The 19,203-nt window shown below is 42.8% G+C and overlaps 1 protein-coding gene across 1 annotated transcript in view; it reads left to right on the forward strand.

The window, feature by feature from the left end:
* Nucleotides 1–19,203, forward strand: part of Ir8a (Ionotropic receptor 8a) — a 97,057-nt gene that overhangs the window by 72,237 nt on the left and 5,617 nt on the right. Inside the window, exons 14-16 of the mRNA XM_071683769.1 lie at nt 5,847–5,994; nt 17,183–17,352; nt 17,711–17,832. Coding sequence (XP_071539870.1) covers nt 5,847–5,994; nt 17,183–17,352; nt 17,711–17,832 — 440 coding nt within the window. The remainder of the gene's footprint in view (nt 1–5,846; nt 5,995–17,182; nt 17,353–17,710; nt 17,833–19,203) is intronic.

Below are 19,203 nucleotides of genomic sequence, written 5' to 3' on the forward strand. Positions count from 1 at the left end.
TAATGAAGGTGTCAGCAGTCTGCTCTTGTGTGACACTGACGACGACCAAAGAAGGTGTCAGCAGTCTGCCCTTGTGTGACACTGACGACGTCCAATGAAGGTGTCAGCAGTCAGCCCTTGTGTGACACTGACGACGACCAATCGAAGGTGGCAGCAGTCAGCCCTTGTGTGACACTAACGACGACGACAAATGAAGGTGTCAGCATTCTGCCCTCGTGTGACACTAACGACGACCAGTGAAGGTGTCAGCAGTCTGCTCTTGTGTGACACTAACGACGATCAGTGAAAGTGTCAGCAGTCTGCTCTTGTGTGACACTGACAACGACCAGTGAAGGTGCCAGCAGTCTGCTCTTGTGTGACACTGACGACGGCCAGCGGTGTCAGCAGTCTGCTCTTGTGTGACACTGACGACGACCAATGAAGGTGTCAGCAGTCTGCTCTTGTATGACACACTGACGACGTCCAATGAAGTGACAGCAGTCTGCTCTTGTGTGACACTAACGACGAGTGAAGGTGTCAGCAGTCTGCTCTTGTATGACACACTGACGACGACCAATGAAGGTGTCATCAGTCTGCTCTTGTGTGACACTAACGACGATCAGTGAAAGTGTCAGCAGCCTGGCCTAGCCAGACAGTGATGACGCTCAGTGAAGGTGTGAGTAGCCTGGCCTAGTCTGTCAGTGATGACGAGTAGTGAAGGTGTCAGGCGTCTGACCAAGCGTGACACTGAAAACGAGCAGCCAGAGTGTCAGCATTTTGGGTCAGGTGTAACTTTGACGACGACCAGTCCAACCGTCAGGAGTCTGATTTAGTATAACACACTTGACAGTCTTGCCAAAACAATGATGAAGAAAAAGCAAATATATATATATATATATATATATATATATATATATATATATATATATATATATATATATATATATATAATCCCTAGGGATAGGGGAGAAAGAATACTTCCCACGTATACCCTGCGTGTCGTACAAGGCGACTAAAAGGGGAGGGAGCGGGGGACTGGAAATCCTCTCCTCTCGTTTTTTTAATTCTCCTTAAGAAGGAACTGAGAAGAAGGCTAGGTGAGGATAATCCCTCAAAGGCTAAGTCCTCTGTTCTTAACGCTACCTCGCTAACGCGGGAGACAGCGACAAAACAAAATAAATAGATAAATAAATAGTGCCATTGTACAAAGGCAAAGGGGATAAGAGTGAGTGCTCAAATTACAGAGGTATAAGTTTGTTGAGTATTCCTGGTAAATTATATGGGAGGGTATTGATTGAGAGGGTGAAGGCATGTACAGAGCATCAGATTGGGGAAGAGCAGTGCGGTTTCAGAAGTGGTAGGGGATGTGTGGATCAGGTGTTTGCTTTGAAGAATGTATGTGAGAAATACTTAGAAAAGCAAATGGATTTGTATGTAGCATTTATGGATCTGGAGAAGGCATATGATAGAGTTGATAGAGATGCTCTGTGGAAGGTATTAAGAATATATGGTGTGGGAGGCAAGTTGTTAGAAGCAGTGAAAAGTTTTTATCGAGGATGTAAGGCATGTGTACGTGTAGGAAGAGAGGAAAGTGATTGGTTCTCAGTGAATGTAGGTTTGCGGCAGGGGTGTGTGATGTCTCCATGGTTGTTTAATTTGTTTATGGATGGGGTTGTTAGGGAGGTAAATGCAAGAGTCCTGGAAAGAGGGGCAAGTATGAAGTCTGTTGGGGATGAGAGAGCTTGGGAAGTGAGTCAGTTGTTGTTCGCTGATGATACAGCGCTGGTGGCTGATTCATGTGAGAAACTGCAGAAGCTGGTGACTGAGTTTGGTAAAGTGTGTGGAAGAAGAAAGTTAAGAGTAAATGTGAATAAGAGCAAGGTTATTAGGTACAGTAGGGTTGAGGGTCAAGTCAATTGGGAGGTGAGTTTGAATGGAGAAAAACTGGAGGAAGTGAGGTGTTTTAGATATCTGGGAGTGGATCTGTCAGCGGATGGAACCATGGAAGCGGAAGTGGATCATAGGGTGGGGGAGGGGGCGAAAATTTTGGGAGCCTTGAAAAATGTGTGGAAGTCGAGAACAGTATCTCGGAAAGCAAAAATGGTTATGTTTGAAGGAATAGTGGTTCCAACAATGTTGTATGGTTGCGAGGCGTGGGCTATGGATAGAGTTGTGCGCAGGAGGATGGATGTGCTGGAAATGAGATGTTTGAGGACAATGTGTGGTGTGAGGTGGTTTGATCGAGTAAGTAACGTAAGGGTAAGAGAGATGTGTGGAAATAAAAAGAGCGTGGTTGAGAGAGCAGAAGAGGGTGTTTTGAAATGGTTTGGTCACATGGAGAGAATGAGTGAGGAAAGATTGACCAAGAGGATATATGTGTCGGAGGTGGAGGGAGCAAGGAGAAGAGGGAGACCAAATTGGAGGTGGAAAGATGGAGTGAAAAAGATTTTGTGTGATCGGGGCCTGAACATGCAGGAGGGTGTAAGGAGGGCAAGGAATAGAGTGAATTGGAGCGATGTGGTATACAGGGGTTGACGTGCTGTCAGTGGAGTGAATCAGGGCATGTGAAGCGTCTGGGGTAAACCATGGAAAGGTGTGTAGGTATGTATATTTGCGTGTGTGGACGTGTGTATGTACATGTGTATGGGGGGGGGGTTGGGCCATTTCTTTCGTCTGTTTCCTTGCGCTACCTCGCAAACGCGGGAGACAGCGACAAAGTATAAAAAAAAAAAAAAAATATATATATATATATATATATATATATATATATATATATATATATATATATATATATATATATATATACATTTCAAATGAGTCCACAGGGAAATGAAACACGATAACTTCTCAAGTGCACTTTCGTGTAATAATCACATCGTCAGGGGAGGCACAAGAGAGAAATAACAGTCAGTTGATATACAACGAAGAGACGGAGCTAGAACGCTATTTGGTAAACATGTGATTGGACAATCACATGGTATATCAACTAACTGTAATTTCTCTCTTGTGTCTCCCCTGATGATTTGATTATTACACGAAAGTGCACTTGGGGACTTATCGTGTTTCATTTTCCCCCGTGGACTCATAGGAATATACATGATCACGCGCAAAATGTGATCCTTTCCAATATATATATATATATATATATATATATATATATATATATATATATATATATATATATATATATATATATATATACAGAGAGAGAGAGAGAGAGAGAGAGAGAGAGAGAGAGAGAGAGAGAGAGAGAGAGAGAGAGAGAGAGAGAGAGAAGCTGAAAATAAATGTGAATAAGAGCAAGGTTAACAGGTTCAGTAAGGTTGAGGGACAAGTAAATTAGGAGGTATGTTTGAATGGAGAAAAACTGAAGGAAATGAAGTGTTTTAGATATCTGGGAGTGGATTTAGCAGCGGATGGAATCCATGAAAGCGGAAGTGAGTCACAGAGTGGGGAGGGGGCGAAGGTTCTGGGAGCCTTGAAGAATGTGTGGAAGGCGAAAACGTTATCTCGGAGCAAAAATGGGTATGTTTGAAGGAATAGTGGTTCCAACAATGTTATATGGTTGCGAGGCATGGGCTATAGATAAGGTTGTGCGGAGAAGGGTGGATGTGTTGGAAATGAAAGGTTTGAGGACAATATGTGGTGTGAGGTGGTTTGATCGAGTAAGTAATGAAAGAGAGAGAGATGTGTGGTAATAAATAGAGTGTGGTTGAGAAAGCAAAAGAGGGTGTATTGAAATGGTTTGGACACGTGGAGAGAATGGGTGAGGAAAAATTGACAAAGAGGATATGTGTGTCAGAGGAGGAGGGAACGAAGAGAAGTGGGAGACCAAATTGGAGTTGGAAGAAAGGAGTGAAAAAGATTTTGAGCAATCGGGGCCTGAACATACGGTAGGGTGAAAGGCATGCAAGGAATAATGTGGTATACCGTGGTGAACGTGCTGTCAATGGATTGAACCAGGGCTTGTGAAGCGTCTGGGGTAATTCATGGAAAGTTTTGTGGGGCCTGGATGTGGAAAGGGAGCTGTGGTTTGGGTTCATTGCACATGACAGCTAGAGACTGAGTGTGAATGAATGTGGCCTTTGTTTTCTCTTCGTATCGCTACCTCGCGCGGGGGTGGGGTTGGGGGGGGGGGGAGGGTTCATGTATGGCGGGGTGGAGACAGGAATGGATGAAGGCAGTAAGTATGAATATGTACATGTGTATATATGTATATGTCTGTGTATGTGTATGTATGTATACGTTCAAATGTATAGGTGTGTATATGTGCGTGTGTGGGCGTTTATGTATGTTTATGTATGTGTATGTGGGTGGGTCAGGCCATTCTTTCGTCTGTCTGTTTCCTTGCGCTAACTCGCTAACGCGGGAGACAGCGACTAAGAATAAATAAGTAAATGAATATATATATATATATATATATATATATATATATATATATATATATATATATATATATATATATATATATATATATGTACGTGTAGGAAGAGAGGAAAGTGATTGGTTCTCAGTGAATGTAGGTTTGCGGCAGGGGTGTGTGATGTCTCCATGGTTGTTTAATTTGTTTATGGATGGGGTTGTTAGGGAGGTAAATGCAAGAGTTTTGGAAAGAGGGGCAAGTATGAAGTCTGTTGGGGATGAGAGAGCTTGGGAAGTGAGTCAGTTGTTGTTCGCTGATGATACAGCGCTGGTGGCTGATTCATGTGAGAAACTGCAGAAGCTGGTGACTGAGTTTGGTAAAGTGTGTGGAAGAAGAAAGTTAAGAGTAAATGTGAATAAGAGCAAGGTTATTAGGTACAGTAGGGTTGAGGGTCAAGTCAATTGGGAGGTGAGTTTGAATGGAGAAAAACTGGAGGAAGTGAAGTGTTTTAGATATCTGGGAGTGGATCTGGCAGCGGATGGAACCATGGAAGCGGAAGTGGATCATAGGGTGGGGGAGGGGGCGAAAATTCTGGGGGCATTGAAGAATGTGTGGAAGTCGAGAACATTATCTCGGAAAGCAAAAATGGGTATGTTTGAAGGAATAGTGGCTCCAACAATGTTGTATGGTTGCGAGGCGTGGGCTATGGATAGAGTTGTGCGCAGGAGGATGGATGTGCTGGAAATGAGATGTTTGAGGACAATGTGTGGTGTGAGGTGGTTTGATCGAGTGAGTAACGTAAGGGTAAGAGAGATGTGTGGAAATAAAAAGAGCGTGGTTGAGAGAGCAGAAGAGGGTGTTTTGAAGTGGTTTGGGCACATGGAGAGGATGAGTGAGGAAAGATTGACCAAGAGGATATATGTGTCGGAGGTGGAGGGAGCAAGGAGAAGAGGGAGACCAAATTGGAGGTGGAAAGATGGAGTGAAAAAGATTTTGTGTGATCGGGGCCTGAACATGCAGGAGGGTGAAAGGAGGGCAAGGAATAGAGTAAATTGGAGCGATGTGGTATACCGGGGTTGACGTGCTGTCAGTGGATTGAATCAAGGCATGTGAAGCGTCTGGGGTAAACCATGGAAAGCTGTGTAGGTATGTATATTTGCGTGTGTGGACGTATGTATATACATGTGTATGGGGGGGGGGTTGGGCCATTTCTTTCGTCTGTTTCCTTGCGCTACCTCGCAAACGCGGGAGACAGCGACAAAGTATAAAAAAAAAAAAAAAATATATATATATATATATATATATATATATATATATATATATATATATATATATATATATATATATTCGTTAGTCATATCTGTTTTCCACTATCTTCGCAAAGTTAGCACAAGTCCAAGCAAATCATGAGCTACAGAATAGGATATAAATCTATTGAGGTAAGGGAGTGTGACTTGGGGTGAGGTGATGGCCGGGTAGTGAGGCGTCCCCTGGCTGCCCACAGGGTGTGGAAGGAGCTGACCCTGAACAGTACGAGCGACCAGAGCAAGTACCGCGTGTGGGACTACCCCATCAAGGAGCAGTACACACACATCCTTCAGGTCATCGAGGAGTCCGGGCCAGTGGAAGTGGCGGAGATCGGCTTCCAGAGGGTAAGAAAATATATATAGATTGATGTGGGTAAAACTGAAAGTGGATGGAGAGAGATGGATGATTATTGGTACCTATGCACCTGGTCATGAGAAGAAAGATCATGAGAGGCAAGTGCTTTGGGGGCAGCTGAGTGAGTGTGTTGGCAGCTTTGAGGCACGAGACCAGGTTATATATAGTGATGAGTGATTTGAAAGCAAAGGTGAGCAATGTGGAAATTGAGGGTATAATTGGTGTACATGGGGTGTTCAGTGTTGTAAATGGAAATGGTGAAGAGCTTGTAGATTTGTGTGACTAAAATGGACTGGTGATTGGGAATACCTAGTTTAAAAAGAGATACACATAAGTATACGTATGTAAGTAGGAGAGATGGCCAGAGAGCTTTCTTGGATTATGTGTTGATAGACGCGTGAAAGAGAGGCTTCTAGATGTTAATGTGGTGAGAGGGACTAGTGGGATGTCTGATCATTATCTTGTGGAGGCAAAGGTGAAGATTTGTAAAGGTCACCAGAAAAGAAGAGAGACTGTTGGGGTGAAGAGAGTGGTGAGAGTAAGTGAGCTTAAAAAGGAGATTTATGAGAAAGAACCAGGAGAGATTGAGTGCAGAATGAAAAAGGGTGTGAGCAAATGACGTAAGGGGAGTGGGGGAGGAATAAAATGTATTTAGGAAAGCAGTAATGGCTTGTGCAAAAGATGCTCGTGGCATGAGAGAGGTGGGAGGTGGGCAGATTAGAAAGGGTAGTGAGTGGTGGGATGAAGAAGTAAGATTGTTAGTGAAAGAGAAGAGAAAGGCGTTTGGACGATTTTTGCAGGGAAGTAGTGCGAATGACTGGGAAGTGTGTAAAAGAAAGAGGCAGGAGGTCAAGAGGCAAGAGGTGAAAAAGAGGGCAAATGAAAGTTAGGGAGAGAGAGAGAGAGAGAGTATCATTAAATTTTAGGGAGAATAAAAAGATATTTTGGAGGGAGGTAAATAAAATGCGTAAGACAAGAGAACAAATGGGAACATCGATGAAGGGGGCTAATGGACAGTTAATAACAAGTAGTGGTGAAGTGAGAAGATGGAGTGAGTATTTTGAAAGTTTGTTGAATGTGTCCAATGATAGAGTGACAGATATAGGGTGTTTTGGTCGAGTTGGTGTGCGAAGTGAGAGGGTCAGGGAGAATGGTTTGATAAACAGAGAAGAGGTAGTGAAAGCTTTGCGGAAGATGGAAGCCGGTAACGCGGCGGGTTTGGATGGTATTGCAGCGGAATTTATTTAAGAAGGGGATGACAGTGTTGTTGACTGTTGGTAAGGATATTCAATGTATGTATGGTTCATGGTGAAGTCCCTGAGGATTGGCGGAACGCATGCATAGTGCCATTGTACAAAGGCAAAGGGGATAAAGGTGAGGTATAAGTTTGTTGAGTATTCCTTGGAAATCATATGGGAGTGTGTTGAATGAGAGGGTAAAGACATGCACGGAGCATCAGATTGGGGAAGAGCACTGTGGTTTCAGAAGTGGTAGAGGATGTGTGGAGCAGGTGGTTGCTTTGAAAAATGTATGCGAGAAATAATTAGAAAAACAAATGAATTTTGTATGTAGCATTTATGGATCTGGAGAAGGCATATGATAGAGTTAATAGAGATGCTCTATGGAAGGTACTAAGAGTAGATAGTGTGTGAGGTAAGTTGCAGAAGCAGTGAGAAGTTTTTATCAAGGATGTAAGGCATGTGTACGAGTAGGAAGAGAAGAAAATGATTGGTTCCCAGTGAATGTCGGTTTGCGGCAGTGGAGGTGAATGCAAGAGTTTTGGAGAGAGGGGCAAGTATGCAGTCTGCTGTGGATGAGAGGGCTTGAGAAGTGAGTCAGTTGTTATTCGCTGATGATACAGCACTGGTGGCTGATTCAGGTGAGAAACTGCAGAAGTTGGTGAATGAGTTTGGAAAAGTATATGGAAGAAGAAAGCTGAGAGTAAATGTGAATAAGAGCAAGGTAATTAGGTTCAGTAGGGTTAAAGGACAATTCAACTGGGAAGTAAGTTTAAATGGAGAAAAACTGGAGGAAGTGAAGTGCTTTAGATATCTGGGAGTGGATTTAGCAACGGACAGAAACATGGAAGCGGAAGTGAGTCAAAGGGTGGGGAAGGGGGCGAAGGTTTTGGCAACGTTGAACAATGAGTGGAAGAAGAAGAAACATTATCTCGGAAAGCTAAAATGGGTATGTTTGAAGGAGTAGCGGTTCCAATAATGTTCTGTGGTTGCGAGGCATGGGCATGGATGTGTTGGAAATGAGGTGTCTGAGGACAAAAAATGTGGTGTGAGGTGGTTTGGTCGAGTAAGTAATGAAATGGTAAGAGATGTGTGGTAATAAATAGAATGTGGTTGAGAGAGAAGAAGAGGGTGTGTGCTGACGCGGAAGACAGCGACTAAGTATAATAATAATAATAATGATAATAATGATAATGATAATGATAATAATGATAATAAATAGTGATAATAATAATAATAATAATAATAATAATAATAATAATAATAATAATAATAATGTATATAATGTACATATATATATATATATATATATATATATATATATATATATATATATATATATAACATACCAACCTCCAACAGCCAGGATCGAACCCGAGACCCTTGTTCAACAGGTGGGAGCGGTACAGCTCGGCTATGATCGCTCCCGCCTGTTGCACAGGGGTCCCGGGTTCGATCCTGGCTGTTGGAGGTTTGTATGTTCTATGAAGGTGCGCGTTCATATTCACTTTGTTCTTATATATATATATATATATATATATATATATATATATATATATATATATATATATATATATATATTCTTTTTTTTTTTTTTTGCTTTGTCGCTGTCTCCCGCGTTTGCGAGGTAGCGCAGGGAAACAGACGAAAGAAATGGCCCAACCCACCCCCATACACATGTATATACATACGTCCACACACGCAAATATACATACCTACACAGCTTTCCATGGTTTACCCCAGACGCTTCACATGCCTTGATTCAATCCACTGACAGCACGTCAACCCTGGTATACCACATCGCTCCCAATTCACTCTATTCCTTGCACGCCTTTCACCCTCCTGCATGTTCAGGCCCCGATCACACAAAATCTTTTTCACTCCATCTTTCCACCTCCAATTTGGTCTCCCTCTTCTCCTCGTTCCTTCCACCTCCGACACATATATTCTCTTGGTCAATCTTTCCTCACTCATTCTCTCCATGTGCCCGAACCATTTCAAAACACCCTCTTCTGCTCTCTCAAACACGCTCTTTTTATTTCCACACATCTCTCTTACCCTTACGTTACTTACTCGATCAAACCACCTCACACCACATATTGTCATCAAACATCTCATTTCCAGCACATCCATCCTCCTGCGCACAACTCTATCCATAGCCCACGTCTCGCAACCATACAACATTGTTGGAACCACTATTCCTTCAAACATACCCATTTTTGCTTTCCGAGATAATGTTCTCGACTTCCACACATTCTTCAAGGCTCCCAGAATTTTCGCCCCCTCCCCCACCCTATGATCCACTTCCGCTTCCATGGTTCCATCCGCTGCCAGATCCACTCCCAGATATCTAAAACACTTCACTTCCTCCAGTTTTTCTCCATTCAAACTCACCTCCCAATTGACTTGACCCTCAACCCTACTGTGCCTAATAACCTTGCTCTTATTCACATTTACTCTTAACTTTCTTCTTTCACACACTTTACCAAACTCAGTCACCAGCTTCTGCAGTTTCTCACATGAATCAGCCACCAGCGCTGTATCATCAGCGAACAACAACTGACTCACTTCCCAAGCTCTCTCATCCCCAACAGACTTCATACTTGCCCCTCTTTCCAAAACTCTTGCATTCACCTCCCTAACAACCCCATCCATAAACAAATTAAACAACCATGGAGACATCACACACCCCTGCCGCAAACCTACATTCACTGAGAACCAATCACTTTCCTCTCTTCCTACACGTACACATGCCTTACATCCTGGATAAAAACTTTTCACTGCTTCTAACAACTTGCCTCCCACACCATATATTCTTAATACCTTCCACAGAGCATCTCTATCAACTCTATCATATGCCTTCTCCAGATCCATAAATGCTACATACAAATCCATTTGCTTTTCTAAGTATTTCTCACATACATTCTTCAAAGCAAACACCTGATCAACACATCCTCTACCACTTCTGAAACCACACTGCTCTTCCCCAATCTCATGCTCTGTACATGCCTGCACCCTCTCAATCAATATCCTCCCATATAATTTACCAGGAATACTCAACAAACTTATACCTCTGTAATTTGAGCACTCACTCTTATCCCCTTTGCCTTTGTACAATGGCACTATGCACGCATTCCGCCAATCCTCAGGCATCTCACCATGAGTCATACATACATTAAATAACCTTACCAACCAGTCAACAATACAGTCACCCCCTTTTTTAATAAATTCCACTGCAATACCATCCAAACCTGCTGCCTTGCCGGCTTTCATCTTCTGCAAAGCTTTTACTACCTCTTCTCTGTTTACCAAATCATCTTCCCTAACCCTCTCACTTTGCACACCACCTCGACCAAAACACCCTATATCTGCCACTCTATCATCAAACACATTCAACAAACCTTCAAAATACTCACTCCATCTCCTTCTCACATCACCACTACTTGTTATCACCTCCCCATTTGCGCCCTTCACTGAAGTTCCCATTTGCTCCCTTGTCTTACGCACTTTATTTACCTCCTTCCAGAACATCTTTTTATTCTCCCTAAAATTTAATGATACTCTCTCACCCCAACTCTCATTTGCCCTTTTTTCACCTCTTGCACCTTTCTCTTGACCTCCTGTCTCTTTCTTTTATACATCTCCCACTCAATTTCATTTTTTCCCTGCAAAAATCGTCCAAATGCCTCTCTCTTCTCTTTCACTAATACTCTTACTTCTTCATCCCACCACTCACTACCCTTTCTAATCAACCCACCTCCCACTCTTCCCATGCCACAAGCATCTTTTGCGCAATCCATCACTGATTCCCTAAATACATCCCATTCCTCCCTCACTCCCCTTACTTCCATTGTTCTCACCTTTTTCCATTCTGTACTCAGTCTCTCCTGGTACTTCCTCACACAAGTCTCCTTCCCAAGCTCACTTACTCTCACCACCCTCTTCACCCCAACATTCACTCTTCTTTTCTGAAAACCCATACAAATCTTCACCTTAGCCTCCACAAGATAATGATCAGACATCCCTCCAGTTGCACCTCTCAGCACATTAACATCCAAAAGTCTCTCTTTCGCGCGCCTGTCAATATATATATATATATACATATATATATATATATATATATATATATATATATATATATATATATATATATACATATATATATATATATATCTTTCTTTCATACTATTCGCCATTTTCCGCATCAGCGAGGTAGCGTTAAGAACAGAGGACTGGGCCTCTGAGGAAACATCCTCATCCAGCCCCCTTCTCTGTTCCTTCCTTTGGAAAAAAAAAAAAAAAATAAGAGAGGGGAGGATTTCCAGCTCCCCGCTCCCTTCCCTTTCAGTCGCCTTCTACGACACGCAGGGAATACTTGGGAAGTATTCTTTCTCCCCTATCCCCAGGGATATATATATATATATATATATATATATATATATATATATATATATATATATATATATATATATATATATATACATTAAAATAAATAACCTTACCAACCAGTCAACAATACAGTCACCCCCTTTTTTAATAAATTCCACTGCAATACCATCCAAACCTGCTGCCTTGCCGGCTTTCATCTTCCGCAAAGCTTTCACTACCTCTTCTCTGTTTACCAAATCATTTTCCCTAACCCTCTCACTTTGCACACCACCTCGACCAAAACACCCTATATCTGCCACTCTATCATCAAACACATTCAACAAACATTCAAAATACTCACTCCATCTCCTTCTTACATCACCACTACTTGTTATCACCTCCCCATTTGCCCCCTTCACTGAAGTTCCCATTTGCTCCCTTGTCTTACGCACTTTATTTACCTCCTTCCAGAACATCTTTTTATTCTCCCTAAAATCTAATGATACACTCTCACCCCAACTCTCATTTGCCCTTTTTTTCACCTCTTGCACCTTTCTCTTGACCTCCTGTCTCTTTCTTTTATACATCTCCCACTCAATTGCATTTTTTCCCTGCAAAAATCGTCCAAATGCCTCTCTCTTCTCTTTCACTAATACTCTTACTTCTTCATCCCACCACTCACTACCCTTTCTAATCAACCCACCTCCCACTCTTCTCATGCCACAAGCATCTTTTGCGCAATCCATCACTGATTCCCTAAATACATCCCATTCCTCCTCCACTCCCCTTACTTCCATTTTTCTCACCTTTTTCCATTCTGTACTCAGTCTCTCCTGGTACTTCCTCACACAAGTCTCCTTCCCAAGCTCACTTACTCTCACCACCCTCTTCACCCCAACATTCACTCTTCTTTTCTGAAAACCCATACAAATCTTCACCTTAGCCTCCACAAGATGATGATCAGACATCCCTCCAGTTGCACCTCTCAGCACATTAACATCCAAAAGTCTCTCTTTCGCGCGCCTGTCAATTAATACGTAATCCAATAACGCTCTCTGGCCATCTCTCCTACTTACATAAGTATACTTATGTATATCTCGCTTTTTAAACCAGGTATTCCCAATCATCAGTCCTTTTTCAGCACATAAATCTACAAGCTCTTCACCATTTCCATTTACAACACTGAACACCCCATGTATACCAATTATTCCCTCAACTGCCACATTACTCACCTTTGCATTCAAATCACCCATCACTATAGCCCGGTCTCGTGCATCAAAACTACTAACACACTCACTAAGCTGCTCCCAAAACACTTGCCTCTCACGATCTTTCTTCTCATGCCCAGGTGCATATGCACCAATAATCACCCATCTCTCTCCATCAACTTTCAGTTTTACCCATATTTATCGAGAATTTACTTTCTTACATTCTATCACATACATACATATATATATATATATATATATATATATATATATATATATATATATATATATATATATATATATATATATTATATATAATTTCCAGGCGTGATTTCACACTATAATCACTAAGTGTACTCCATGGATACGTACCATTCACGCATGATTTACATATTATTTACAAAAGCATAACTTTACTACCATAATAGGATATCTCATTCTTGTCAACAAAACCTTAACACTAATACTTACCATAAATTTGGTCTAAAACTAACTAAACGCTCGTCTTGTCTTAGATTTTTCACTTAATGACATCAAAGTCGACACACACACAACACCTACGTCCATCTATGGGTGACTGAGATGCGTGATATATTTTCCAGCGGTGGTGGTAGGCGCTGCTAGTGACATCTATGAGTAATTTGAGGAATCATTTGACAGCTGAAGTTTCAGATAACGATGGCTGGAGCCACACAGCAAACATCATATGATATGTGTAGAGGTCTGATATGTAGCCCATCATATATATAAAGCAGCGAAGAGTTGCTAAAGAAGTATAGGAGGGGTTCGAGGCTTATTACATTAAAACTATGTTCGTCTCGTCTTATATTATTCTAACCCGACATTTGTTATTAGGATATGCAAAAACAAGGGAGAAAGAGCAATGACCACGTATTCCATGAGTGCTGTAAAAGACGACTTTATTTATTATACTTTATCGTTACCTCCCGCGTTAGCGAGTTAGCGCAAGGAAACAGACGAGAGAATGGCCCAACCCACCCACGTACACATGTATATACATACATGTCCACACGCGCACATATACATACCTATACATTTCAACGTATACATATATATATACACACACAGACATATACATATATACACATGTACATAATTCATACTTGCTGCCTTTATTCATTCTCGTCGCCACCTCGCCACACATGAAATGACAACACCCTCCCTCGCACGCGCGCGAGGTAGCGCTAGGAAAAGACAACAAAGGCCACATTCGTTTACACTCAGTCTCTAGCTGTCATGTATAATGCATCGAAACCACAGCTCCCTTTCCATATCCAGGCCCCACAAAACTTTCCATGGTTTACCCCAGACGCTTCACATGCCCTGGTTCAATCCATTGACAGCACGTCGACCCCGGTATACCACGTTCCAATTCACTGTATTCCTTGCACGCCTTTCACCCTCCTGCATGTTCAGGCCCCGATCGCATAAAATCTTTTTCACTCCATCCTTCCACCTCCAATTTGGTCTCCCACTACTCCTCGTTCCCTCCACCTCTGACAGATATATCTTCTTTGTCAATCTTTCCTCACTCATTCTCTCCATGTGACCAAACCATTTCAATACACCCTCTTCTGCTCTTTCAACCACACTCTTTTTATCACCACACATCTCTCTTACCTTTTCATTACTTACTCTATCAAACCACCTCACACAACATATTGTCCTCAAACATCTCATTTCCAGCACATCCACCCTCCTCCGCACAACTCTATCTATAGCCCAAGCCTCGCAACCATATAACATTGTTGGAACCACTATTCCTCCAAACACATCCATTTTTGCTTTCCAAGATAACGTTCTCGACTTCCACACATTTTTCAACGCTCCCAGAACTTTCGCCCCCTCCCCCACCCGATGATTCACTTCCGCTTCCATGGTTCCACCCGCTGCCAATTCCACTCCCAGATATCTAAAACACTTCACTTCCTCCAGTTTTTCTCCATTCAAACTTACCTCCCAACTGATTTGTCCCTCAACCCTACCGTACCTAATAACCTTGCTCTTATTCACATTTACTCTTAACTTTCTTCTTTCACACACTTTACCAAACTCAGTCACCAGTTTCTGCAGTTTCTCACACGAATCAGCCACCAGCACTGTATCATCAGCGAACAACAACTGACTCACTTCCCAAGCTCTCTCATCCACAACAGACTGCATACTTGCCCCTCTCTCCAAAACTCTTGCGTTCACCTCCCTAACAACCCCATCCATAAACAAATTAAACAATCATGGAGACATCACGCATCCTTGCCGCAAACCAACATTCACTGAGAACCAATCACTTTCCTCTCTTCCTACACGTACACATGCCTTACATCCTCGATAAAAACTTTTCACTGCTTCTAACAACTTGCCTCCCACATCATATATTTTTGATACCTTCAACAGAGCATCTCTATCAACTCTATCATATGCCTTCTCCTGATCCATAAATGCTACATACAAATCCATGTGCTTTTCTAAGTATTTCTTACATGCATTCTTCAAAGCAAACAACTGGTCCACACATCCTCTACCACTTCTGAAACCACACTGCTCTTCCCCAATCTGATGCTCTGTACATGCCTTCACCCTCTGTATTTTGCTCTGTATTTTGAGCACTCGCTCTTATCACCTTTGCCTTTGTACAATGGCACTATGCAACCATTCCGTCAATCCTCAGGCACCTCACCATGAGTCACACATACATTAAATAACCTTACCAACCAGTCAACAATACAGTCGCCCCCGTTTTTATTAAATTCCACCGCAATACCATCCAAACCTGCTGCCTTGCCGGCTTTCATCTTCCGCAAAGCTTTTACTACCTCTTCTCTGTTTACCAAATCATTTTCCCTAACCCTCTCACTCTGCACACCACCTCGACAAAAACACCCTATATCTGCCACTCTATCATCAAACACATTCAACAAACCTCCAAAATACTCACTCTATCTCCTTCTCACATCACCACTACTTGCTGTCATCTCCCCATTTGCCCCCTTCACTGATGTTCCCATTTGTTTCTTTGTCTTACGCACTTTATTCACCTCCTTCCAAAACATCATTTTATTCTCCCTAAAATTCAATGATACTCTCTCACCCCAACTCTCATTTGCCCTCTATTTCACCTCTTGCACCTTTCTCTTGACCTCCTGCCTCTTTCTTTTATATATCTCCCACTCAATTGCATTTTTCCCAGGAAAAATGAGCCAAATGCCTCTCTCTTCTCTTTCACTAATAATCTTACTTCTTCATCCCACCATTCACTACCCTTTCTAATCTGGCCACCCCCCACGCTTCTCATGCCACAAGCATCTTTTGCGCAAGCCATCACTGCTTCCCTAAATACATCCCATTCCTCCCCCACTCCCCTTACCTCCTTTGTTTTCACCTTTTTTCATTCTGTACTCAGTCTCTCCTGGTACTTCCTCTCACAAGTCTCCCTCCCAAGTTCACTTACTCTCACCACTCTCTTCACTCCAACATTCTCTCTTCTTTTATGAAAACCTCTACAAATCTTCACCTTCGCCTCCACAAGATAATGATCAGACATCCCTCCAGTTGCACCTCTCAGCACATTAACATCCAAAAGTCTCTCTTTCGCGCGCCTATCAGTTAACACATAATCCAATAACGCTCTCTGACCATCTCTCCTACTTACATGCGTATACTTATGTATATCTCTCTTTTTAGACCAAGTATTCCTAATCACCAGTCCTTTTCCAGCACATAAATCTACAAGCTCTTCACCATTTCCATTTACAACACTGAACATGTACACCATGTACACCAATTATTCCCTCAACTGCCACATTACTCACCTTTGCATTCAAATCACCCATCACTATAACCCGATCTCGGGCATCAAAACTACTAACACACTCACTCAGCTGTTCCCAAAACACTCGCCTCTCATGATCTTTCTTCTCATGCTCAGGTGCATATGCACCAATAATCACCCATCTCTCTCCATCAACTTTCAGTTTTACCCATGTCAATCTAGAGTTTACTTTCTTACACTCTATCACATACTCCCACCACCCCTGTATCAGGAGTAGTGCTACTCCTTCCCTTGCTCTTGTCCTCTCACTAACCCCTGACTTTACTCCCAAGACATTCCCAAACCACCCTTCCCCTTCACACTTGAGTTTCGTTTCACTCAGAGCCAAAACATCCAGGTTCCTTTCCTCAAACATGCTCCCTATCTCTGCTTTTTCTCATCTTGGTTACATCCACACACATTTAGACACCCCAATCTGAGCCTTCGAGGAGGATGAGCATGATGTGAGCATGATACTCTTCCCCAGTTAGTGTTGGACTCTCTTCTTCTGTCAGCCAAATGTTCCCTCCATCAGGTGCTGGACAACGCCAACGGAGAGTTCGCCTTCATCCACGACGCGTCAGAGATCCGCTACGAGGTGTACCACGACTGTCTGCTGACGGAGGTCGGAGAACCCTTCGCCGAGCAGCCATACGCCATCGCCGTGCAGCAAGGCAGCCACCTTCAGGATGAGATCAGCAGGACGTGAGTGGCTTAGCCCTCCTCCCCACGGGCGTAAGGTTAAGGATATCCCGCAGTACATGGTGTACGGAAGGGCTCATGTTTCACTGTACAGCTCAACACGTCAGAGGGTTTGGTGTTCCAGCCACGAGATAGTTAACGAATCATTCATGTTGCTGCATACGTTCCAAACGTCGATGATCTTGTCTCTTGTTGCCTTTGAACTTTAGTAGTTAGTGGCGTCCTCTGACCGCTGGTTAGCTGAAGAGTTGAAAATCCCTAATCCAACTTTCCTTCCGAAATCCATTTATCTAAGGAACATGTGGACGAGAGTTGGTTGTCCAAGACTGTATTGTGATTGTGTTTGGCTCTCATCCCCCAGCATCCTGGAACTGCAGAAGGACCGGTACTTCGAGGCTCTGTCAGCACAGTTCTGGAACTCGTCAGCGCGCGGGCCCTGCCCCAATGATAACGACTCTGAGGGCATCACGCTTCAGAGCCTCGGTCAGTGCCTCCTCACCTTCCCACACACCAAGCACCTCTGGCGTTGTCACATCCTCGACCCTAGAGTTCTTTTGTGTTTCTTAGTATATCTTTGTCCTTAATTCATCCACTGTCTAATCTTAATCATAAATGATATAACTTAATCACACGTTTATGATAACTTTTCATGAAAGTAGACCTTAAGTATACAAGTGATTAACCTACACTGTGATAAAAAGTCTTCTCTAATTAATTCATGGCTTACTAACGAGTGTTGCTGAGAGTCTGGAGCACCGTCAGTACCTTCTCCTCCTCACTTCTGTCATAAAATTCACATAACAAGAACACCAAAAATTAAGATCTGTCCTTGTGTTCACCTCTGACACCATGACAAACATCTACGGTCCACAATCTACTGGCGAGATGGTGTACAACATGAGGCATCGTGTCCTGCTATATGTCCTGCGCTGGACACATAATGAGCAGTGTGTCATTGGCTCAGTGAGGCTCAGGATGTGGCCAGCCAAGGGCATGATATGTGTGTGTGTGTGTGTGTGTGTGTGTGTGTGTGTGTGTTCATATGCTCTTGGCTCAGTCACTTGCTGAGGGGTTCTGGGCAACAAGCGGGTCTGTGGTGTGCCAAAATGTGCTGGGATGTCCTCACGTAAAGATGACATAACCTTGAAGGATGAGAGTCTGATGAGTATAGCAGTATGACATGAGTATGACATGAGTACGAAGCTGAAGAGAATAAGTACAGAGAAGCAAAGCTGAGTATAATCGTATGGATCTGAGTGTAGCAGATGTGTCGAGTGAAATGTTACAGGCAAGTGAGGGTGAGAACAGGGAAGTGAGTACTGCAGTGTGAAGCGTGGTACAGCAGCTGTACTAGGCTTAGCATAGCATGTACGAAGCTTAGTATACCAGTTGTGTTAAGCTTACTGCAGCATGCTTGTGAAGCATAGTGTAGCAGGTGTGTTAAGCTTATTACAGAATATATGTGAAGCATTTCGTAGCAGGTGTGATAAGCTTATTGGAGCTTGCGTGTCAAGCTTAGTATAGCAGATGTTTTAAGCTTCTTAATGTGGGTATGTGAGGCTTCGCATAGCAGGTATGTGAAGGTTAGTATCGTATGTGTTTGATGCTGAGTATATTAGTGTCACGTTGAGTATATCTGATGTGTGAGAACAAGTGCAGCAGAGTATATCAGATATGTGAGGCCGAGTGCAGCTGAGTATATCAGATGTGTGAGGCCAAGTGTAGCTGAGTACAATATGTGCTTGAGGGAGACTATAGTAGTGTGAAGCTGAGTATAGTAGCCATGTGGGGCTGAATTCGAGTGAAAGTAAGTGATCCATTACGACAAAGGCTCCAGTCATGGAGGAAAGTGTC

This window comes from Panulirus ornatus, chromosome 37 (assembly GCF_036320965.1).
Source record: "Panulirus ornatus isolate Po-2019 chromosome 37, ASM3632096v1, whole genome shotgun sequence".
Classification (NCBI taxonomy): domain Eukaryota; kingdom Metazoa; phylum Arthropoda; class Malacostraca; order Decapoda; family Palinuridae; genus Panulirus; species Panulirus ornatus.